This window comes from Cryptosporidium hominis (assembly GCF_000006425.1).
Source record: "Cryptosporidium hominis TU502 chromosome 5 CHRO015062, whole genome shotgun sequence".
Classification (NCBI taxonomy): Eukaryota; Apicomplexa; class Conoidasida; order Eucoccidiorida; family Cryptosporidiidae; genus Cryptosporidium; species Cryptosporidium hominis.
Genome location: NW_667396.1, coordinates 1 through 24,036, shown reverse-complemented (window position 1 = coordinate 24,036; position 24,036 = coordinate 1). Strand labels below are relative to the sequence as shown.

Below are 24,036 nucleotides of genomic sequence, written 5' to 3'. Positions count from 1 at the left end.
TCATGAAAATAAATCTAAAGAAGAAACCAAATGGTTTCTTTGTAGAACTGTGAGTGTAAATAGCCATAGCCTTCCATTATCTACACCAATTAATTGGATTAGCTGTGAAGACATTGAACATATCCTTCATACTGTAAAAGATGCATTCCACTTACATGATATGTTTTATTTATGCTTTCCATTAAGATTGAAACATTCATGTACACATGAAGATAAAGATAGAATTGGAATTAATGTATCTGCTCAAAAGGAAATGGTCATTTTGCTAACAGAAAAGTTTTCTGAGTTTTCAAATCATGTTAAAAAAAGTATATACTTTAATAGTTTAGTTGGTGAAGATCTTGAGAATGGAGAAATTAATGTTGAAACAAATCCCAAAGTTGATCAAGTGAAACTGATTGAATCAAAAAATTGGAATAGATACTATCCAATGAATTCCCTTCGTGTTGGGCTTTTCATGACTTTAAAAATTTCAACTGTGAATCTATTTAAGATGAATCCCGGACTCTTTCAAACCCCACTTTTCATTAATCCCTTTTATAACTCTACTTCTTGTCCTTCATGTTATTTTTCATGGCTAAGACTTATTAATTCCAAAAATGGTGATGACAATAATTCCTCAAATTCCAGCACTTTTGACGATATTGAAAAGGTACTAAATGATGAAGAAATGCTTATTCTTGCACTTGAAACCAAAGTTAGAATATTTCTTAATGGCTCATCCCCACATGAGGAATATATCAAAGTCAGAAAAGTAATTCAAAATAGTACTGAAACGAATGGAGAATTAGCTGAAAATATACCAAATATTTACGCAGGCGAAGCAATTTGGCCAGGAATCACTTCTAAAGGAGCATTTAATCCAAAAGTTTTGATTGGATTGATTAACGCTAATTCCATGGTTCTTGGAGCCAAGTTAGTTAATAAAATCCATGAAAATGAACATGAAAATGAACATGAATATGAACATGAATATGAACATGAAAATAACAATAATGAAATGAATGCTGAGAGTCAGATAAATGTTGAAGCTCGAACGTCAATAATTGAGGGTGCTGATCAATGGACCCAAGGAGGAGAGATTGCATTTCAAAGTAAATACAGTGATATTGAATTATATGAGAAGAACTTGGAAGACTTTATTTTCGAGAAAATCCATGATGAAGATCCCAATTGTTGTGGATCAAAAAGAAAAGAAGAATTTCCTAATGATATAACCATTGGTGGTACCAGATTAGTTAAAGTTTGCAGTAAATATACAATGGTTCCATACTTTGGATCCAGGAGCATTGTAAAAATCAATGATTCTCAAGTACATGGTTGTTCTGCATTAGGAATTTCGCGTGATAAGAAAAATCTGAGTAAAAATATCTCTGTGAACCTTCTTTCTCAGATATGCAGCTATCTACCTCTAAAGGACTTTTCAAATTTCAGATTAGTTTGCAGAACTCATTGTTGTCGTACAATCTTCAATTCTTACGTTCAAAATTTGACTTTATTCGAATCTGATTTGTACCTTCCAATTCTTGGTCAACTATATCCACTTTTATCAAAAGCCAAATCCATTTCAGTTATTCAAACCTTTGATGAGAATTTTAACCAATTTGAAATGTTTAACTCAGAATTTAATGGTAATGTTGCTAATCTTCATTCTCAATATTGCAGAATTCCTCCAATTGCAATTCAGTGTTTGGCTGCTTATACTCCCAAAGTTAAGAAGATGATCTTTACCAACCATTCTAATGCTAATCTCGCGAAAATAATCTCAAGAGCATCAGGAAGAAAACCTGAGACTATTGTAGTTTCCCAAAACTTTGCAAACAATCAGTCTCTTGGAATTAACTTTAATGCTGATGAAAATCAAGATAATTATGGAGATGAACAAATTAGTCAAGAGATCATCGATTCTCTAGAAAACTCTGGCCAAACAATCAATTTTCCAGATGGCCTTAATGGTGGTGATATTACTGGTGAAATTGGGGATGAAATTAATGATGGTAATAGTAGTGGTAATGCTAATGGTGGTAATTTAAATGGTGATATTATTAGAAGTAATACCAATATGATTAATAATGGCAATAACCAAGATATGAACGAAAATACTCAATTTTCCAACTCAAATCTATCAAGTAATCCAGGTCAAAACTCGCAAGAAACTGAACTTTCAAATACTGATCAATCATTATTACTAAACTTGCAAACATTTCCAGAAAGTGGAACTTCAATATCACCAAGTCTCATAGAAATTCATATAATCGGAAGCATTGAATCTTCAAACAGTCTTCCAACAAGTCTATTCAGAATACCAATTACAGCTCCTTTCAGAAAACTCATTAGGTATTTTAGAGATGTTGCAGCTATTCATGAAGGTATAATTGACCTATATATTCTTAGATATGGAATCAAAGATAGACTTATTCCAGATTTATCTCCAATTGACTATGGAATATTAAGAGGTCCAACAGTATTGTTTGCAATCGGCTATAAAACGCTTCAATACTCTCAAAAAATATGGATTTCTCTTTTTCTTGTTGGTTCTGTGCACTTCCCATATCTTCCAAAACTCAGGTTTAATGCATCTATGAGCACTCCCTTTTCTAGGTTGGCAGAAAGCTACTCAAGAAACGTTAATATTTCTGTCACAGACGTAATGTTCATATATAAAGACTCTGAAATCGATCTCAATCTTTCTCCCTACGATTACAATGTTTCCGAGAATGACACAATTGAGGTTATTCTCCGAACTAGGATTAATAATGATAATGTTAGCAATTCAATCATTTCCGACTTCAACAATGGAAGCAACGCCCTTTAGACAATTTACAAACATTTCAATTCGATTATTAATTTCATGTTTATCCAACCATCATTACTTCCATAATTTTTTTTTCACTTCTTCTATTCCCAATTAAAATGCATTTATTTGGATATTCTGCATACAAACCTTCTCTTATAACTTAACTTCAAACTTTATTTTTTTCTCAATTTGTATTACTATTTAATTATCTTCTCTTTCTTTTGAATAATTTGTACAAATCCTAATTGCATGCAAATTCTTCTACAACTGCTTTTATTTGCAATATGCATGCATTTTTTATTTATTACGTGTACTATTTTTTATGATACCCCACATCTTGGCGCCCAATGACGTGTCAATTATAAGAAATAAATAATTTTTTTTGGGATATTAAAATTTGAATAATCAACTGAACAAGCGGATTTTTTCTTTTTGAAAGATCAAATTAGTTTGGAGAAGGAAAATAATAAGAAGGAAATAACTATTTCAAATTTCTAGATACTTTTTTTGTGGCCAAATTTAGTAAAAAAGGAATTCAGATTTGCAAAAATACTTTAATTCAACTAAATCAGCAATAAAAACAAAAAAAAAGAGGAAATAAATTGTCATAATAAAATTTTTTAATTAAACTCCTCTTTTCTGAAAGGAATCTCTGTACAGGACTAACTATAACATTTTAAAACTAAGCAACTTTGAAATCTTACTATTGTAAATTCTCCTATTCTCTAGCCTTTACTATTTATTACTCAGCTCATATTGTTAATAATGAATGTGGAAGACTTAAATTTCAATATAGAAACTGTGAATTTAGATTCAGAGCTGGAATTTGAGACCTTTGATAGAAAAACTCACGTCGAATCTCAACCCTTAAAGAATTCTGGTTATATGGGTAGAATTGATGAGTTTGAACCAGGAACTTCTATAGGTGGTGAAATAGGACAATCTTACATGAGTAGCCAAACTCAAAAAGGGCTTGAAGGTGAGGATTTAGTCTCTAGGTTTCTTGGATGGTTTAATCCGGTCAATTGGCAAGTACTTAAAGGACACTTTAACGTTACAACTGAAGAAATTAAACAGAGATTAATTAGCATTGCATTAGTCACATTTTCAAAGGAAAGTATATTGAAAAATATTAATACATTTATGACAAATATAAAAAATCCTGCAATTAGCGGAATTTCTGTTTTCCCTCACAAAGGACAAAGTGACTTATTTGAAAATGGATTTGAACTTTTTTACTGTAAAAGTCTTGACCAAAATAAACGTAGTGATCTTTATGGACCTTTTTGGCTAAATATAACTCTGGCTATGCTCATTGGTACTTACTCAACTATTCTTCCACATCTCAAATCCAAGTACGTCTTAAATCCTGATATTACTCGTCTTACAATGTCTTTCTCATATATATTCACCAGTCTTGCCATTACTTGCTCTGTTATTTATGGAATTCTACTATACAACAGAGAGAATCTTCCAATAACTTTGATTTTCACGATATATGGATATAGTTCCTTGACGTATTTTCCCGGAATATTACTTATTATATTGTTTAACCATACCATCCTGAACTGGATATTTCTTACTATATCATCACTTTTCAATATGATGTTTCTCTATAATTCACTATTTATCAATGGGAGTAGAACTCATACCCACTTAAATGTGGCCTTATGTGTTATCATCCCTAATATTCTCCATATTATTCTCCTAAAGTTCCTATTCTTTTAGGAGTTGAACATTTGTATTCATAATAAAAGTTAGGAATTGTGAAATATTCAAATATTAAATGAAATGAAAAGTGAAAAGTAAATAGAAAGGAATAGAGTAATAGATATAATATACGCAGACCTATAAATAGGATGTATGTAGGTAAAAAAAAAATACGTTTTTAAATAACAAACCTAAATAACGATGTTATTGTATAAATAGCACTAATACAATGCCAAAGCTTAAATGTTTCAAAAATTTGCCGAATTGACTTTTTATGTGTTATCTCTACTTGTTTGTTTAGTCCACAAGATCCACTAATCCCCGCTTGATCCAGGGAGACCAGAAAATTGATTGAATGACATTACGGCGTTGTACAATGTTTGCACGGAAGCAGCTTGTTACTGCACTTGTATCTCAAATATTTCTTGTAAATACTGGCAATAATCTCCTCTTTGTCCTTTTTGACTTTATTAAATAATACAAAGGAAGTTATCTTTCTACTCCTCTGCTCCTCCAATGACATAAACTCCTCTAACAACCTCAGTGGAATCAAAATCACCGTCTTACCAGAAACTTTTGATCTCACATATGATCCATGTGGACATTTTGCCGAGCCTAATGCAATATCTTTTGACCAATCCTGCACCCTATTGGTTGATTTATATAATCCACTTTCAATGCTTGCAGCCTGAAAAGAATGTGAATCAGATGCATTATGAAGTTGAAGAAGCATCTGTTCACTTGTATTTCCATTTCTCTGAATATCTCTTTTAATATCAGTAAAAATTGACCTCCAGTTATAATCAAAATCTATTGTGGAGCTCTCGTTCTTACTAACTATCCCAAACTTATCATTAAGTTGGCTTTGTTTCCTTTGAAACATTTGCATAGGATTTTTATGCTTCAAGTCAAACTTTGCTATCAAGCTATTAAACATCCTAGTGCTGGTCAAGCAGACTTCGCTCTCATTAGCAATGTCAGTCCTCATAATCTCGTAAATAATTCTTGACTGCTTTAAAGAAATATTTAGAATTCCATATAAGCTTTCCACGCATTTTAAGCACATACTCTTGCTCAAATTCAAACATTCAACTTGAGTTTCAGAATCAAAATTCAAAGTATCTGCTTTCTTGGAATTGTCCTGTTTAACTGAGTCATTGGTTACGTACCCATCATCCAAAGAATAGTAATCCCTAAGCAGAGAGTTTTCCTTGGAGATACATTCAGCCAAAGCGCTAAGAAGTTCAGGAGGAAACAACTTCACCCGTCCCTCCCAGAACAAAAATGGGTCTAAAAATTTACTACCTTCTGCTTCCTCATGTTTTCCTTGCTTTCCTCCTTCAACTACAGAATGTTTGCAATATAAATTCTCATAGCTCCAAAATTTGATGAATTCACCAGAGTTATGACACAAAATCTTCTCTAAGTCATCTCCGTGAACATAGCACATCCACCAATCATTGGGTATTGCCAAAAACCCACCAAACAAGTAATTCTTAACTAGCTCATTGTCATCATCCTTTGATGCCTCAAGTCTTTTAGTCCACTCTTCTCGCCATCTATCTATAGAAGGTCTTAATATAACATTCTTTAAATATGTTACATTCTGCTTCCTCAAGTTCAAAACACTCAACTTCTTCAAAATTAAATTCCTTTCGCACTCTTTCACACCCAAATCCCCGCCTAGTGACATTCCTGGCACTAAACCCATATTTGTGTCCACATCAGTGCATGCATTAGTAATACCGGTATTGCATGTGGGTTGGTGTGGCGCCCAATCTTTTCTTTTATAAATGAGCATATACCCAGTTCTAGTGACCATTCGATTGATATTAGAGTTATTGCAGAGGGAAAACTTGGGAGTCCATTCCTGAACTTCGCTATCATCAAAATGTACCCATTTCCATCTTTTTTTGGAATGGTTACATTGTTCAGTTGTGCTGGAGTCTAATTTAGAGTCAAGCTTTTGGGAAGGTAATTTCAGTTTAGAATTTTGGTTAGCTGGTGCTCCTCCTCCCTTAAGACCTTTTTCTTCAGAGTTTTGAAAGTTGATTAGAGGAAAACGAGTTTGACTTTGTTGTCCTTTATCCAACAAGGATGAGTCATTTCCGGGTTGTCCACCTACAAAATGTTGTTGTAATCTCATTTGTTCCTGATGTTTTTGGAGCTGGAGTTGGCTCTGAATTTGATTTTGGATTTGATTCTGCTGACTATTTCCTTGGTTTAATAGAGAGCCTAATATAAGGTTTTTGTTGGCTTCCAAGACTTGTTGGCCCTGAATGAACTGCAAGTATTGGATGTACTGGCTGAGTATTGCGTTGTTATTATTACCATTGCAGCTACCAAAAATATTTGGTTCGTTCCCTAAATTCGGAGTGGTTGAGATGTTTGATGATCCTTGAGATTCTTGGATCTTTGATGGAGTTATTGTTGCAGTAGATCCCAGAGAGGACTTTACTAGGGTTGAGTCATCAGAGAATTCATCTATAGATTTGGTTTTATGCCCTTCATTTGTTATCTCCCTACTAACCAAATGGTTAAATTCTTCAATATTTGTGAAGTTTCCATTCCCAGCCCCTGAACTTGGAATCAACTGTGATTGCAGATGTCCCTGTTTATTACAGTAAATCAAGTTATATAGGTTCTGCAACTGTAGCTGGTGCTGAACTAAAGGAGAACTTAGGCCAGATAATCCATTTAAAGGAGACAACCCTACACCAAATTGTGGAATAGGATTCAAAACTCCAAGAGGAGCCAATGGCGTGAGAGAAATTGGAGATGCCTGATTCAAGGCCGTCATAGGAGTTTCTGGAGTAGTAACTGAATGTATTATAGGTGTCTCGCTTATGCTTCCGCTCTTCTCTACAGAGGAATGCTCAGCAACTCCCATATTAAAACCTGTTCCTCCTATCCCTGCGTTTAACGTACCTCCAAGCATGTAGTTTTTTTGTTGGTGTTGGAATTGTAGAAGTTGTTGTTGCTGTTGTTGGAGCTGTTGCTGTTGTTGGAATTGCTGTTGTTGGAGCTGTTGCTGTTGCTGTTGTTGCTGTTGTTGCTGATGGCGTTGTTGTTGTTGCTGTTGTTGTTGTTGCTGTTGTTGTTGCTGGAGATGTTGTTGTTGTTGTTGTTGTTGCTGTTGGAGTTGCTGTTGCTTGCTGTTGCTGTTCGAATTGTTGTTGTTGGAGTTGTTGTTGCTGCTGCTGCTGCTGCTTTTGCTGCTGTTGTTGTTGCTGTTGTTGTTGTTGTTGTTGTTGTTGTTGTTGTTGTTGTTGTTGTTGTTGTTGTTGTTGTTGTTGTTTTTGTTGTTGTTGTTGTTGTTGTTTTTGTTGTTGTTGTTGTTGTTGCTGCTGCTGCTGTTGGATAATAAGCTGAGCGATTCTGTACCTGTTAATCAAGTCTAAGGACGGAGAGGCAGAAAAGGCTTCACTTTCGGGCTTAGATCTCTTTGAATCCTCGCCTTGAGGCTTTGCTGGCAAAGCCTCCAGTTTTTTAAGGCTATTTGGCTTCCTACCCCGTTTCTTTTTAACAACAACAGCCTCCTCCACAAGATTCGGTGTCAAAAGAGTTTTTGGTTCCAAAACCTCTAATTTTGGTTCTGCAAGCTTAAGTGGGGCATCTCTATTACTAGCTTCAATATCGCTCAAATATTGAAAATCCTTCAAAGATGCGGTATAGTGACCACTCATTGCTGACTGCCCTTGATGCTCTAGTATACCAATAAACTCATATTCGTAAAATTGTTCGTCTTGAGGATCGTTGTTTGCGCTTTCAGTTTTTGACTTGTGTTCTCCACTGTAGTACTCTTTAAGATTCAAAATGTGAGGGAAATCAACAGGAACAGAAACCTTCTTTCTAGCTCTAGAGATGGAATCATAGCAATATCTTTGAAGACAAACATGTAGATAAGGAGGAAGTCTGTCAATTAAGCATCTTTTTATAGCATCCGTTTTATGCTGGCACTTTTCGCACATATACTGGTTCTCATCTGTCAGTAACTCCTGTTTAAAAAAGTTATCAAAAGCATGCTCCAACTTTAAAGTACTGTTCATAGAATATCCAGAAAAAACTTTCTTCTGATTAAAATCCTTCTCCCTTGATCTCTGTCTTATCTTTTCTTCTCCATCTTCTGCCGATCCTTGTACGTTCACAGAATCACTTTCCTTTTTCCCGGTTTCAATACTATTAGTATCCTCAGAATCACCCTTCTCCTCCATTCTGTTAATTAAAAGCTGAAGTCTGAGTTCATAGAAATGATCCTCTATTGATGTCTTATTCTTGCAGGAAACGCACTCTATTGTATAACTTAAAGTGCCTCTAAAGAGGTCCGGAATAAATTTGCTCGCATCTTTGTTCAAAGATTTACTCATCTCCTTATTGGATAACTTCGAAAGTGATTGGAGTTTTGCCTCCAATAAGCTAAGCAACAGAACTGCAAATTCAGTAGCATCCTCCTGATTCTCCGTACTTATCCCCAGTGTCTTTACAAAGCCTATCGGATTGACCACAGAAATACGGCCAGTTTCCATTTGTCTAAATATTTTTTGAAGTTCTATTATCACATCAAACGAAGAAGGAGGAGGAGTAGGAGAAGGAGGTGAAAATTTCTCACCTGTCTCTTCCTTTTCTGTGTCATTGCTCATATTTGAATCTATAATATTTGGTAATATCATAGAACTCAGAGAACTTTCTCCCTCCATTGACCTAGCCCCTCCAGATCTAGAAAGAGAACCAACAGAGCTTTGACTTCCACCCATATTCCTTAACCCCGCAATCTGGCTACAATCAACACGCAAAAAAGTTGACCTGAAATCCAAATTCATAAATAAATACTGTAAATACGACCCCATATAACAGGTTGCGCCCAAATTCTTTATCCCAGAATACACATACTTCTGAACTTTCTCACCCCCGCTCCCATCCTGATTTGTAAAAACATTCCCGAAATGTTTTGTACTGCCTGACTGGGTCAAAAATCGCATCCCCTGGGAATCGAACCCATATGAAGACTTATTCTCTCCTTCGAGTCCAAACCAATCTTTTAGAATATTCTTCCTCCAGATTCCTTTTGTACTTCTTGGAGCATTTTCGCTTATCATATAGCAGCCAAATGGGTTAAGTTGTACATTACAGTCTAGAAGCACCAGTTGAGGATTATATAGATTATAAATATATAAGCTTTGAAGTGAAACATCATCATGTATTTCTTCTTTACATCCTTCATCAAAAAAAGGATCCAAACCCTTTGAATTGTTATCATAAGGCCTCTTTTGAGACTTATTTTCATCGCATTCTTGTCTCATAACTTCAATGTAGAAGCTCCCACACTCTGGAATTCTTCATATAATAACTTTAGTATAATTGGCCGAGCCACCACCCGGCCCAGGATGTTGGTTTCCTCAGTCTCCTATACAGCGTAAGTCTCCTATTCAATGAAGACTAAGTGGCCAATTACTTGTGTTTTTCTAACTTTTTCATAAAAAAAAATCGCTTTCTTAGCTTTGTGAGATTATTTATTTTATTACCCTTTTAATTGTGTACATTTTTCATAAACTGCCTTTTGCCGCCTATTTTATTATTTTTAATTACACTGTGTAATGACAGTAATCCAATACCGGCGTTACAAATTTTAATGACTTTTTTCATGCAATATAAATTTTAGAATGAGAAAAGGCTGAAAATACTTTGGAAGAAAATTTTGACTTTTAGTATATTTTGAGATTGAAAAAAGGTGGAATTAGGTCAAAAATGTACGATATCAAGTCAAAGTATATAATCAAAAAAAAGATTATAAATCTAATATTACTTTTGAACTATTGTTTGTGAATAACAGGGCATAGCAAAAAATCTTAATTCATAATAGCGGTAGAAAGAAATAATTCAAACTTTTTGAACTCTATTAATATCTCTGTCCAGCTTTAACAATATATAATAATCCCGCATAATAATGAAATACTTTATAATGAGAATAAACGAATAATATAGGGGGTTAATTAACTTGGTGAAAATTAATCCTAAGGATTCGATGAACTAATCCAAATCTTAATACGTTTAGGTAAAGTAAATTCATTCAAATCATTATTTGAGGATCCAAATCTTTAAAGTATGGATGATTCATAGCATCTCTTGCGGAAATTCTCTTATTTGGATCAAAGCAAAGCATATTAGAAAGCAAATCAATTCCCTCTTGACAAAATCCAGGAATTATTGAACTCCAAGGCTTCTTTTCAAAGACCTGAAAAGTTCTCTGTTTCCATAAAGGCAATTCCTGAACTTGTGGCCATTCACGAGGATTCGGAGTTCCTAAAATTGAAAATATCTTCGGAAGCTGATCATCGTCTGTTACACCAGGGAAAAGAGGCTTTCCTGTAATCATCTCAGCAAAAATACAACCAATACTCCAAATATCAACAGAAGTCGAGTACTTTTTGCTGCCCATCAATACATCGGGAGCTCTATACCAAAGAGTTACAACCTCATGAGTATAACTTCTAACAGGTATCCCAAATGCCCTTGCAAGTCCAAAATCAGCCAGCTTAAGTGCCCCATCACTATTAATCAAGAGGTTTTGTGGTTTCAAATCCCTATGTAATATCCGATGTTGATGACAATGAGCAACCCCCCTCAAAAGCTGATATAAATATATTTTTATCTGACTATCCTGTAATCCTGTCTTGTTCTCATCCAGTACTTTTTTCAAGTCCTTTTCCATGAACTCAAAAACTAAAGTTAAACATCTCTCAGAGTGGATAACATCTATTAGGCTCACAATGTTGGGGTGGTGAAGCTCCTTTAATAGTGATATTTCACGAATTGCTGTGGAAGGAATTCCCTCATCTTCAGCGTCCAATCGAATTCTTTTCAACGCTACAATTCGGCCCTGACTATCCTTGGCTTTGTAAACCACCCCGTAAGTCCCCTCTCCAACCTTTTCCAATTTCTGATACTTTTCCATTAAATACAGAAATCCACAAATATACCTCCTTTTAGAACGTTTATTGGGATTATCAGCCCCTTTATATTACCAAAATTCTCTTAATGTCAAATTACCTCATTTTATTACCGCCTTTTTCTGCTGCCTTTCTTCCCTGCCCCTAACCCTCACCTGTGCAAAACTCTACCTCAAAGTTTGGCGCCAAGATGCTAACATACCCTTTTGACATAAACTGTGTAGATAGGAAAATTATATGGAATTAAGTGAGAGAGTTTAAGTAGCTTTAATTTACCTTTAAAGTTTAAATCTTCATATTTTCCAATAGAATATTATGACTGATATCCTTGGAGTTCCCCTCTGTTCTTTTAGAGATGATCTCTGGCTCGGGAGATTTACTTTGACTCCAGAGAATGCTTTGGAATATTTTTATCTGTCCCCATTTCACGATCCAAATAGTCTAAATATTCAAAGAAAACGTGGGAAGCACACTGAGTAAGTTTCTTGTAAGAATAATACACCATTTTTCTGGCCTGTATTATTCATGAATACGATTTTTATGTATTCTTAAAAAAAAATTTGAATTCATCCTATTCCATATTTTTAGTGCTTCCGAAGGATTTGAATATAGAATAACTTATATTAACGAAGAAGGCCTCGGAAATGTTCCGCAACCTCCTGGATCTACTTGGAACACTCCTAACCAATTCGGAATTTTCATAATCCAAAAGTTTTTCATTGAGTTCCAACGTGAAATCCCTCTCAATATCTACTATATATTATCAGGTACAATTTATGAAGCTCCAACTCTTAGTAATGTCTTCCTTCACAGAACAGCAGAAGCCTTTCTTAGTATGGAAAAGATATTTGATACATTGAGTGAAATGTCTAGATTCAGTCTTTATGAAGGATATACCTGGGACAATCTTGAAGTAACCTCGAAAATTAACTCTGATATAGAAAATGCTGATTCAAAAAATACCAATAGTGGTGAGGAAGAAAGCTTGGGTACGTTTATTCTTTTTCTCTTTTGCGTTTTTGTTAAACTAAATTACTTTAATTAATTAACTCAATTAAACAAATTCTTAATCTTTAGTTGAAATAACATATTCATCCAGCAAAAACTCTAAGATAGATAATATTCTCATGTCCACCAAAAAGGAGCTTTTCGAAAAGATTACAAACTTCGAAAAGTCAAAGAGTTAACTCATCCTCCATTAAGCTTTCATCAAAAAAATATATATACTCTAATTATTAATTCACTGTCAATGCTTCTTTATTTTTTACCTTTGTGTGTTAATTCAGCTTTGACAATTAACTCTTATTAACAAAACAAATTCAAAAAAATATTCCATCCACTAGAAATTAACCAATCGCACTGTTTCAATATAAATAACTTGATCTCAATTTTTGAGACTTATTTATTCGAATTCGTCTTTTAATATCTTCTTCCTTAAGTTTCTTTTTTCTAATTTGACAGATCCCATGCCTAATACTTTTATTCATTAATATGTTGGCGCCCAAATGTGAGGTCCGGATTCCTTATTTCATGAAAAAAAGTTTGAGAAAGTTGGCATAAAAATAACGAAATAGACTTAAAGCATACTCAGTCACAATCTGGGAATAATTATGTTATATGAAACTTTTGAAACACTGAATTGAATGATTTTTTTCCTGAGAATCTTTAAACTGCCCTTACTTGGTAATTAAAGAGTAGTTACCCAAAATAAATACATTAAACTCTGAAAGTTTTACAATACATAAATATCGAAATTAAATAAGTAAAGAAAATGGCTCTCAAATTTTCCACAGTTTCGTTGGCATTTGCTGCGTCACTGTTTACAGTGCAAGCTGTAATAATGTACCTTTGGATGTATCAAGATACTTTCTTATTTTTAATGTTTTTAATAGGAGACATACCATTACTAATGAACTTTTTGCTCAGAAGACACGAGTCAAATAGTGCTATTTCTGGAGGTCTTCAATGGTTTTGGTATAGTTTGATATTAACCCTTAAAATGGTTTTTTTAGTTTGGCACAAATCATTTGATACCCATGCAAATACAACGTTTATAGATAGATTACCATATACACTGTTTCCTTCTTCAATTATCCCAACAATATTATTCATTACACCAGCAATTTATATTCTCCTGTCTTTCAGAGCTGCTCCACAATTATATGGCTCACCTATTTATGTGCTTTCAACGGAAAGCTTATTACACTCAGATTTGGTTACACATGTCCTCTTAGACTTGATTGATATACTTGTTCAAATGCAACATGAGCAGTACCCAGCAAGTTTATTAATACATTCAACTTGGATTTATATGTACTCAGGTATTGTTTTAACTTTGGTATTATTTTTCCATGGTTTATCATTTCCAACAAGTGGAGGAGAACCAACTATTTCTCAAAGGCAGGGCGGGGATGTTTATATAGTAAGAAAGCACGCAGCTTTGGTTGGTATATTTCTTGTTGACATTCCTCTATTGATCCTTAGAACATATATTTGGCTTCATTTTCCAGTATTTCCAGGGTTTAATCCATGGATTATGAAGAACATATTGTTCATCCCATTACAAATTGTAAGGTTAAACCAATGCAGGCTTGCTGAGAAGGAAAGATCTCATAAATCCCAAAGAGAAAGCTTCTTCTCAAGCATTGTAAGTAAAGATGAAGCAAGAAGTGGTTCGATTATTAAAAGAACTATTCTTCCATATAATTGTCAACAGCCTCAGGTAACACATAGTAAGCGTTCTGAAACCAGAAATAATACAATGGAGCTTCCTTTGATTCAAAATAAAGATGATTTTAGCGATCATTTAAATTTGAGCTCAGATAACATTAGCTCGAGCTTAAATAATAATTCATCCCAATTTAAAAATAATTTCCCATCTAAAAATGAAGGTTCTAGTATGCAAAATATTGGTAGCAATAATTTTTCAACTGGAAATATACAGAAATCCTTTAATATGAGTATTAGACAAAGAATCCCAAATAACGACGAAACCAGTTACCAAGAAAATGCTTCAGGACAATTTTCTCAAAATCTTTCAAATAGGAATGACCATTCGAGTAAAGAAGTTGATTCTACAATTAAAAGAAACTTTGACCACATAATTAAAGATATTAATTCAACCAGAAAAATTCCAGCTCAAAGTTTTTCTCTTGGGACAATTTTAAAGCAGATCATTTTCATGTTCCAAAGAAGTGGCCAATCTTCATATTTATCTTCAATTCTCGATAACACCTTGAATGTAACTCAATTCCAAAATATCAGGCTTTCTCTTGCACTTATAATCCCTCTAATTTCCCAAATTGCACTTTCTGTGGTATGTAGAACACCAGAACAAGGTGGAATGGAAGTTCAATGTAATTTGAACTGGTTTTTCCCAAATTTAACTGAAGAAGGAGGATTTTATAAAATGAAATGCAATGCAACTTATATTTCATTTATGTGTATTAACTTTGTCTCATACAACCTATTGTGGTTTGGAATGACAAAATACTTTGAAGTCTTTTGTGGGGCAATTTACCAACTTGTAATCTTTAGCTCCTATTTCTTTGTAGTTCACAGCATAAGGAATGCAAAGTTTGTTGATCCTTTTCTTTCTGGGGTCAATATGGATATTGGGAATATTCTAGTTTTACTTTGCGTTTGTCCCGCAGTCCTTACCCTACTATTCAATTATTTCCCTCTATCTAGTGCCTTTCTCGGAAGAAAACATCTCAGGCTTGCAACTCCATTTTCAAAAAAACAATGGATTGTAAATAAAATTCCTGTTAACACTGAGCAAAAGAACCAAGAAATCGAAATTAACAAGATTCCAAACGAAAGTAAAAGTTCCAGAGATGATGAAGTCGGCTATCTTAACATTGGATCTTGTTTGCTTCTTTTAAATTGCAGATTTGGAATTGCCCCAGTAAGCATGAACGAGCTTCTAATTGGTCCTGATACAATCAAAGGAATCAGACTCATTGACCTTCTATTGTCTACTTTCTATAGAGACGTTTTATTCATTTTCGTTACCAGAGGCATTTTACTTACACTTTGTTTTACATGGGCATCTCTCGGAGTATTTGTTTCGCATATAGCTTTCATGATTTTCTATGGGATTACTTCCCATACTATTAGGCTTCTTGCACTCAGAAGATTTGAACTCAAAATCTTATTCCAGAAGATTCTTAGAGATATTGTTAAAGAAGATACCATCATCCCAAATTTCTCCAGCCAGTCTTCAATTATTCTTTCCAACTTCAACCAATTATATAGAAATGAAGAATGGAAAAACTCTAGTCTTCAACAGTCATTCTTTAAAGACAAACAAGCTTCTATTCAACACAATGAACTCTTGCAAATTATTAACCAAATCTCCCTCCCCTACATTTCTCACAACAATATAATCAAGAAATACTCTTCTTCAGGATTTTTCTCTTCTCCTGGGAATATTTTACTTCCATATACTATTGGAACTATTCCTCTATAGTATTCTCCCATATCTCTTATATGCTCATTATATATTCCAGCATTAATTGATTTTATATTTATATGTTTTTTTAGTATTCAAACATTTATTCACTCTCTTTTTTTAATATTTAATCCGTATTATGATTAATCAATAATATTTTTATTCAAACTCTACTCTTAAAATTCTATCTTTTACTATTTATTCCGCTTCCACATGCAAAAATTCCCAATTCCTGTCATTGCATGCAAATTTTATGCAAACCATTTTCTTAATACCGGTTTATTATTTTTAACATTTAGGCGCCAACATCCATACACGTCATTCTGAAGTTAGACAAAGTTTTTTTTAATATAAAAAGTGAAAGGTTAGGTGTTGGGTTCTCCTTGCGGGAACCCGATTCTAAAATTGGCTTTAAAAACAGAGAAGATTAGCAAACCCCTGCGTAAGGCTGGTTTCATTCGCCGAAAGGTATAACCAATTTTTTTCCCTTCATTTTTTTATTACAAAAGATAAACTAGGCTTATATGTTAAGTGATATATTCTGTTATATATATCGGAATCTATTTTCAGGTTCTGAATTCAATTAATGAACCATTATTTCTAATCCAAAAAACCATAAAAACTTAAATAAATGCTAGAATTTTATCCTTTCTAGATCATACATGAAATACTAAGCTATGATTCTATAGCAAAGCCCGTTATATACCTTTTATAGCTATTAAATTTTAACCTTTTCCTAATTTATTTTTGTCTCTGCTAGACGTGACATGAAATATGTCAATTTAACAATAATTAATTGATCTGAAACTTCCAACTTTTTATAAAATGGAAAATGATACGAAAATATGTGGAGTTCAACCATTAAGCTCACTAAAGCCTATTAACTCTGTTTTGGCAATTAAACTTCGAAATATTCATCTTATTTTAGCAGGATTTGGAAATGAGCTGAGAATATACTCCCGAAACTTTGAAACAATCTACGATCAATTAGTTTACCACGACTCTCATAATATTTATGGGATAAAATATGGTGAATTAGATGATTTAGTTGCTATATATGGTCTTAACAAAGTTGTTTGGTGTCGTATACATATTCAGGAATCACAACAAGATATCTCCGACTCAAAATGTCAGAAAATTCATTCTATCAAGGTTGGAGAATTGAACAAGTATGATCTTTTCCTTGAATCTTGTAATTATCTTAAAGGAAAATGGCTAATCGGAAGTTCTACTGGCAAAATAAGGCTTTGTAAATTTGAACAACAAACCCAAGATTATATCATTCCTAAGATTCAAAATCTTATCATCCCTCAATCTCCAACTCTATATTGCATGAAATTTCATATACTTACTGATTCTGAAGAAGTCATGATTGTATCAGGATCTGCTTTCTCTACTGTCAATGTTTCAATATTAGCCATTAATAAAGAAAGTATTATTCAGGAACAAATCCTTAAAGCTCATAATGGAGTTGTATATGATCTCAGGATTATAGGAGATGGAGCTGGGATTCTATCTTCATCTGATGACAGAAAGATTATTGTTTGGATGAAAGAAGAAAATTGTTTAGAACTTACTAAAAATACTCAAAAGTTCCAATTCTATCCTAAATATATACTAATTGGACATGAGGCCATTATATGGTCCATAGATACTTTATGGGAAAAAAAACTAATAGCATCTATTTCTGAAGATGGAGATCTATTTATTTGGAATCTAAAAGAAGTTAAATCAAAATCTTATGTTAATATAAATGGTAATGATATACAATGTATTAATGGTCCTAATTCAAAAGTATCAAAAGCTCATCAAGGAAGAGGAGGAAGAGTCATTCATTCTATGTCTCAATTATTGGAAAATAATAAAAATTATTGGTCTTTTATTACTGGAGGAGAAGGAGGGGATTTAAAAGTCTGGAAATTTTTTATAGGATATGAACAAATTAATATCGAAGATGACAAATCTGAGTTAACTTGTGAAGATGATTATTTTGCATTTTCAGAATCGAAAATCTCTCCAGATATAAATAACCAACTGGAAACTAATGATTCAAATTCTATTTGGTACCAAGGAGCCCATTTGATAGATCAATCTAAACTGATTGGAGTTACTAGACAAGGGATTCTAAGCATTGGGATGAAATGTTCTCAAGGTTCATCACATGAGTGGAAAAGTATTAAAATTCATGATTTAGGAGATTTGGTGTATTCAATGTCTTCTTTAGATAACGGACATTTAGTACTTGGATCTTCCAGAGGGAAAATTATACATGGACTTATAAATTTAATTACAAAGGAAATGGAAGTTAAAAATGAGCTTTTCATGCCAAATTGGACAGAAAATATTACTTTTGTCCAGTATTTTACTATTGTAGAGAATGAACTTTATCTTGCATTTTCTTCATGTTCTAAAGGATTTCTTGGAGCTTCAGTATTCCAGAAAATTGATCATAATTCAGAAGGTGAATCCACTAATCCATGGATTACGTCATTAGTACCAATAAAAGGAACCCCAAAATATGGAGAATTAAAATGTTTGGATATTTTCAAGTATAATAATAATACTCAAGGTAAAATAGTATGTGGAACAGTAAGTGGAAATATATTTATATTGAATTTCAAAGTTTTAAGAAAAGAGGTTAATCAAGATGGACTGGGGATTAGCTCAGTTTCTAATGGATTAGATACTATTATAGAAATTTGGTTATCTAATGTATTAAGTGCTTCTCATAAGGGGAATGTCTCAAGTCTTAACTGGATTAATGATTCGAACGATAATTTGGTATTTCTATCAACAGGTCAAGATGGTAAGATTAATCAGTATTCAGTGAAAGATGAAGCTACATTAGAATGGTCACATAGATGGAATTCCCAGTGTGAATATATAGTTAGATGTTTTAAGTTAAATAACAGTAATTGGTTAATAATAGGAGCAGTAAAACATGAGTTATTCTTTTACTTAGCTAAGGACAATGTTACATCTACTCCAATATTATTATTAACACATAAATTTGGAGGAATTAAACGTTCATTCCAAATTAATATTAGAAATTATAATGATAAGGATCTTTTGGAAGTGATTTGGTGTCAGAAGCCATCAATTAGGATTGATCAGTTGAATATTAGAAAGATTTTAGAAAGTGAAGACTTTTCAAATAATTTCCTTAATCCATTATTAATGACAAAGTGTTTAAACGTGAATCCCCCTTCAAGGCTAATTCATTCTTCAGCTTGGATGAATAATAATATAGTAATTTTTGGAGGGGAGGACCATATTGTAAGATTTTATGATGTATCAAACCCCTCAAAAATGTGTTTAATACATTCAATTAGGCTTTTAGATCCTATTAGAAGGCTTAAAGTGGTAAATATAAGAGAAAATGTTCAAATTTTAATGATAACAGGTGGGAGACAAATGTTTCATATGTTTGAGATTAGAAAAGAAAGGAATGAGAGTGATATTGGGATAAAGACAATTTTTTCGAATAATAATGACAAGAAACAGAATAATTGTAGATTTATCTCACTAGATTATGTAATTGAACCAATTTCAATGGGTGAAAATTATAAGTTGATTGTAATGGTAGGTTCGAGTAAAGGAGAAATTTTGATATTTTCTTTCCAATTATTAGATTTGGGAGAAAAGTTGGAATTGAATTTGAAGAAAATTGTTACTTTTGGTTTACCTTTTGTACCTTTTTCAATAAGAGCGGAAAATGATTCAGGAGAGATTCTGGTACTTGTGGGGCTTTCAAATGGGAGTATTAAGGTACTCAAGAGTAGAAATTTAGGAATATCTATAAATGATTTTAATATAGATTTAGAATTCAAGTTTGAGATAAAAGCTCACAATTCTGGAGTAAATTCTGTAATACTATTGGATGGGGAAAAGAAAGATTTCAGATTAATTGCGTCATCTGGACATGACCAAAAGATTTCAATTTCAAGAATAATTACAGACAAGAAAAAAGAAGATAGTATTATAGTGGAAACATTATTTTCAGTTTCGAATGCTCATTTTTCTTCTATTAGAGACCTTTGCTATGATCCAATAAAAAGAATTCTATATTCAATTTCATGGGACCAAATACTTAATTTTAATAGATTCGATGAACTAATGCTAAATTTTGTAGAAACAAGGAAGTTTCCAATTTCTATCTGGGATCCAAGTAAGTTTTAACGGATGAATTATTCACAACGATCACTAATTACATTTGCATTTTAGGCTGTATTTCTATTTCTAATAGTAATGATAAAATATTAATTTCAGGAGGCTCAGGATCCTGCCAGCTATTTAATCTTGCTTAAATAACTAATATTAGTGTTAATAACAGAAAAAAAATAGACTTTCCACATTAATTGAGCTTAGCATAAAAAAAAATTCCAATAACATATTTCCTTAAGTAGTTTTAGCTTGTATATTAAATCCTTATTATTTTAGAACTTATATTAATGAAACAAAAAAATTTCTTATTTAATTTATTATTGTGTACAAGTAAAAGAAGATTAATATATACTTTTTTTTTACTTTATTACACGTAATCCGACAGTAAAATAATATGGCTTCTATACCGGTAGTTACATGCAAAATGAGGAGTTTGCCGCCACAACGAAACCCGCCAAAATTGCCCACAATGTCTGTGTCGAGAGGTTGTTTGAAATAAATACAACTTGAGTTTAGAGCAAGAAATTTGGCTTAAGTAAGGAAAGGAGAAAATTTTTCAAAAGGAGTATTGAATAGGGTAAGTTTAGGCGTATTTAGATGGGTGTTTGCTGATGAAGCCGGAGTTTTGCCAGATTGGGTGGAATAATGGAAGAAATGCAGTGTGGATTAAGCAAAGATCAGGCCAAGAGCCGCATATTTGTGCTTGGTTAGATGTTGGCTTGGTTGAAAGATTCTATGATGGAGGGAATACACACAGGCACACACAGGTTGTATTTATGCACTGTTATTTCATTACGATAAGTGGGTTGAGTGGCGATAATTTGTAATATGAAATGTTTAATGAGATATGGGTGTGGTGTGGGGGTACGTATGAACTGAGGAAATGTGTTTTTTTTCTTCTTTCTGAATGACTGAAACGAATTGAAGTTTGTGACTTAAAACTTCTGTTTCAAGATTCTCGGATAATTTTGAAGAAAGAATTACAACAGTTAAACAAATTCAATCCTTTCTTTCTCCATCTAGTTTATTGGCTTTATACTACAAAAAGAAATTCGGCAATACTACGTATTCAGTGGATTATTCTATTTGTCTGGGCTAGACACTAGGCTTCATCAACATTTATCCTTGTATAAATTCGTTAACTGTAATTAATAGCTTATTTATTATAGGGATTGTTCAAAGAATACAAATATGCAGATTTTTGTTAAGACTTTGACAGGAAAGACTATCACTTTGGAAGTTGAACCTTCAGATACAATTGAGAATGTTAAGGCAAAGATTCAGGATAAGGAAGGAATCCCACCTGATCAACAACGTTTGATCTTTGCAGGAAAACAATTAGAGGATGGTAGAACTCTCTCTGATTACAACATTCAAAAAGAGTCCACTTTACACTTAGTCTTGAGACTTAGAGGTGGTATGCAGATTTTTGTCAAGACTTTGACAGGAAAGACTATCACTTTGGAAGTTGAACCTTCAGATACAATTGAGAATGTTAAGGCAAAGATTCAAGATAAGGAGGGAATCCCACCTGATCAACAACGTTTGATCTTTGCAGGAAAACAATTAGAGGATGGTAGAACTCTCTCTGACTACAACATTCAAAAAGAGTCTACTTTACATTTAGTATTGAGGCTCAGAGGTGGTATGCAGATTTTCGTTAAGACTTTGACAGGAAAGACTATCACTTTGGAAGTTGAACCTTCAGATACAATTGAGAATGTTAAGGCAAAGATTCAGGATAAGGAAGGAATCCCACCTGATCAACAACGTTTGATCTTTGCAGGAAAACAATTAGAGGATGGTAGAACTCTCTCTGATTACAACATTCAAAAAGAGTCCACTTTACACTTAGTCTTGAGACTTAGAGGCGGAATGTAAGAACAATGTCTATTAGGTTGTAGCAAAGAGAAGAGTTGTTTACTAATAAATCAAGCTATAGAGTTTTTAACAATACTGGGAAGTGATGAATAAAATAAAGGAAGATCAATTTAGGGAGGGATTTGTTGATGAATATTTTTCAATTGAAAAGGGAGTTTTGGAGGAACATAAGATAGCAAAATACATAATTTACTATCTTTGAGTGGTTCCCTTTTTTCTTTTGAATATAAAGCACTATGTTACTTTTTTGGTTCTCTTTGGAATGTTAACTTTTTCAAATTTTCGGAAATTGGTTGAGATGGCAAGAGTTACATTGATTGATTACCAGGAATTAGTGTATATCCTTCAACACAAGATATCTCTGTTAGTAATTAGGCTCCATTTGCTGGTCTTGATGCCTTTTCATAGTTCTTAACCCTTTCAATGGTAATGACAGGATGTAGATATTTTATATTGGGCTATCAACTCTCAGGGATGACGACCCTTGCTGACCTAAAAATGAGTGTGTTGTTTTAACTTTATTGGGAAGAATAAAGTATTTTGTTAGATATTATAGGACTTTATCATATCTAATAGATTGTATAACTGTAATTTTATTAATTTTTTTTCTTTTCAAATTTTGTCAGGTTATTCTAGAATTGCATGCATTTTACCGGCATGTAAGCATTCAACAATTTCCTTAGAAGAAAAGCCATGAAAAAATTGGCGGGAAAATTTTAATGAAGTAAGTTTTTTAAGACTTAGAAATATAAATGGGAAGGATAAGAAAATTATCTGATGAAGTTATATCTCGAATTGCAGCTGGTGAGGTAGTTGTGAGCCCATCTCATGCACTGAAGGAACTATTGGAAAATAGCTTGGATGCAGGTTCAAGGAATATTGTATTACAATTAAGAAAAGGAGGAATTCAAAGTTTGCAGATATCAGATGACGGCTCCGGGATAGATAAGAATGACTTTCCAATGTTGTGTGAGAGGTTTGCTACTAGTAAATTAACGTCAATGAAGGATATTCAATCTTTGAAAACTTTTGGATTTAGAGGGGAAGCATTATCAAGTATAAGTTTTGTATCTCAATTAAGTATAACGTCTAAGACAGAAATGTCAGATTGTGCATACAGAGCATCATTTTCAGATGGGAAGATGATTTCAGAATTGGAAGAGGTAGCTTTGGCAAAAAGAGGAACAATTGTCCAGATTAATGATCTATTTTATAATATGCCATCAAGGCAAAGAGCAATGGGTTCAGCTTCAGACGAATATGCTAGATGTTTAGACTTAGTTCAGAAGTATTGTATAGAGTTTCCTGAAGTATCTTTTAATGTGAGAAAATTTGGTCAAAATACGAATGATTTGAGGACAAATGGTGGAGTAAAAACGAGAAAGAATGTAATAGGTTTGCTATATGGCTCAAATGTGGTTAAAGAGTTAATACAGTTTACAGTTTCAAGGGATTCAGAGAGACCAAGGGATTCAAATAAAGAAAAAAGTAATGAATTAAGTTTAAAAATTCCTGATTTTTCAGCAGAGCTGTATATTTCGGGATTGGGATATAATCCAAAGCAAAACACCCTGATTATATTTATTAATGGAAGGTTAGTAAAGAATAATGCAATCAAACAGGCAATAGAGACAGCTTATCAGTATACAAAGTCAAATTATTGGGCATTTGTATCAGTAAGAATACCTTCCGAAACAATAGATCCAAATATTCATCCAACAAAGAATTTGGTTTATATTAGTCACGAAGCTTTAATTTCAGATGCAATACAAAGGAAAGTAATGTGTTCTCTTCAGGCTTCTAATTATTCAAGAAATATGGTCTTGGAAAGGAAACCACGACTTGAACTTAAGGATTATTCCAGTTCTGGTGAGACAAAATCAAACTATATGGACTCCACAAAAAATGTAACAAGAGTCAGAACTGATTCAAAACAACTAGTTTTGCAAGAGTATTCATCTAATAGTATATCAAAACATTCAAATATTTCTCTAATTACTATAGAAAGTAAACAAGATAATTCCAATGGTATTGCTAAGAATGTTCAATGTTCTTCAATTAAGCCCAATGGAGGCGAAGAAAAG

At 33.1% G+C, this 24,036-nt stretch overlaps 9 protein-coding genes across 9 annotated transcripts; 7 read left to right on the top strand and 2 right to left on the bottom strand.

The window, feature by feature from the left end:
* Positions 1-160: 160 nt before the first annotated feature.
* On the top strand, positions 161-2,815 carry Chro.50130 (hypothetical protein). Its single annotated transcript, XM_662387.1, has 1 exon — positions 161-2,815. One exon carries the CDS (start codon positions 161-163, stop codon positions 2,813-2,815), a length of 2,655 nt encoding a protein of 884 aa, XP_667479.1.
* A 747-nt stretch (positions 2,816-3,562) lies between these two features.
* On the top strand, positions 3,563-4,525 carry Chro.50129 (hypothetical protein). Its single annotated transcript, XM_662386.1, has 1 exon — positions 3,563-4,525. One exon carries the CDS (start codon positions 3,563-3,565, stop codon positions 4,523-4,525), a length of 963 nt encoding a protein of 320 aa, XP_667478.1.
* A 343-nt stretch (positions 4,526-4,868) lies between these two features.
* Chro.50128 (USP31 protein) lies at positions 4,869-7,445 on the bottom strand. The annotated part of the gene is made up of 1 exon (XM_662385.1): positions 4,869-7,445. One exon carries the CDS (start codon positions 7,443-7,445, stop codon positions 4,869-4,871), a length of 2,577 nt encoding a protein of 858 aa, XP_667477.1.
* A 3,129-nt stretch (positions 7,446-10,574) lies between these two features.
* Positions 10,575-11,459, bottom strand: Chro.50127 (cdc2-like protein kinase). The annotated part of the gene is made up of 1 exon (XM_662384.1): positions 10,575-11,459. One exon carries the CDS (start codon positions 11,457-11,459, stop codon positions 10,575-10,577), a length of 885 nt encoding a protein of 294 aa, XP_667476.1.
* Positions 11,460-12,289: 830 nt separating this feature from the next.
* Chro.50126 (hypothetical protein) lies at positions 12,290-12,499 on the top strand. Its single annotated transcript, XM_662383.1, has 1 exon — positions 12,290-12,499. One exon carries the CDS (start codon positions 12,290-12,292, stop codon positions 12,497-12,499), a length of 210 nt encoding a protein of 69 aa, XP_667475.1.
* Positions 12,500-13,225: 726 nt separating this feature from the next.
* Chro.50125 (hypothetical protein) lies at positions 13,226-15,925 on the top strand. The annotated part of the gene is made up of 1 exon (XM_662382.1): positions 13,226-15,925. One exon carries the CDS (start codon positions 13,226-13,228, stop codon positions 15,923-15,925), a length of 2,700 nt encoding a protein of 899 aa, XP_667474.1.
* An 807-nt stretch (positions 15,926-16,732) lies between these two features.
* On the top strand, positions 16,733-20,086 carry Chro.50124 (hypothetical protein). Its single annotated transcript, XM_662381.1, has 1 exon — positions 16,733-20,086. One exon carries the CDS (start codon positions 16,733-16,735, stop codon positions 20,084-20,086), a length of 3,354 nt encoding a protein of 1,117 aa, XP_667473.1.
* A 1,176-nt stretch (positions 20,087-21,262) lies between these two features.
* On the top strand, positions 21,263-21,952 carry Chro.50123 (ubiquitin B). The annotated part of the gene is made up of 1 exon (XM_662380.1): positions 21,263-21,952. The coding sequence occupies one exon, from the start codon at positions 21,263-21,265 to the stop codon at positions 21,950-21,952; it is 690 nt and encodes a 229-aa protein (XP_667472.1).
* Positions 21,953-22,704: 752 nt separating this feature from the next.
* Positions 22,705-24,036, top strand: Chro.50122 (hypothetical protein; the record flags this gene model as incomplete). The annotated part of the gene is made up of 1 exon (XM_662379.1): positions 22,705-24,036. A coding segment is annotated over one exon (1,332 nt), but the record flags the coding sequence as incomplete, so codon positions are not given.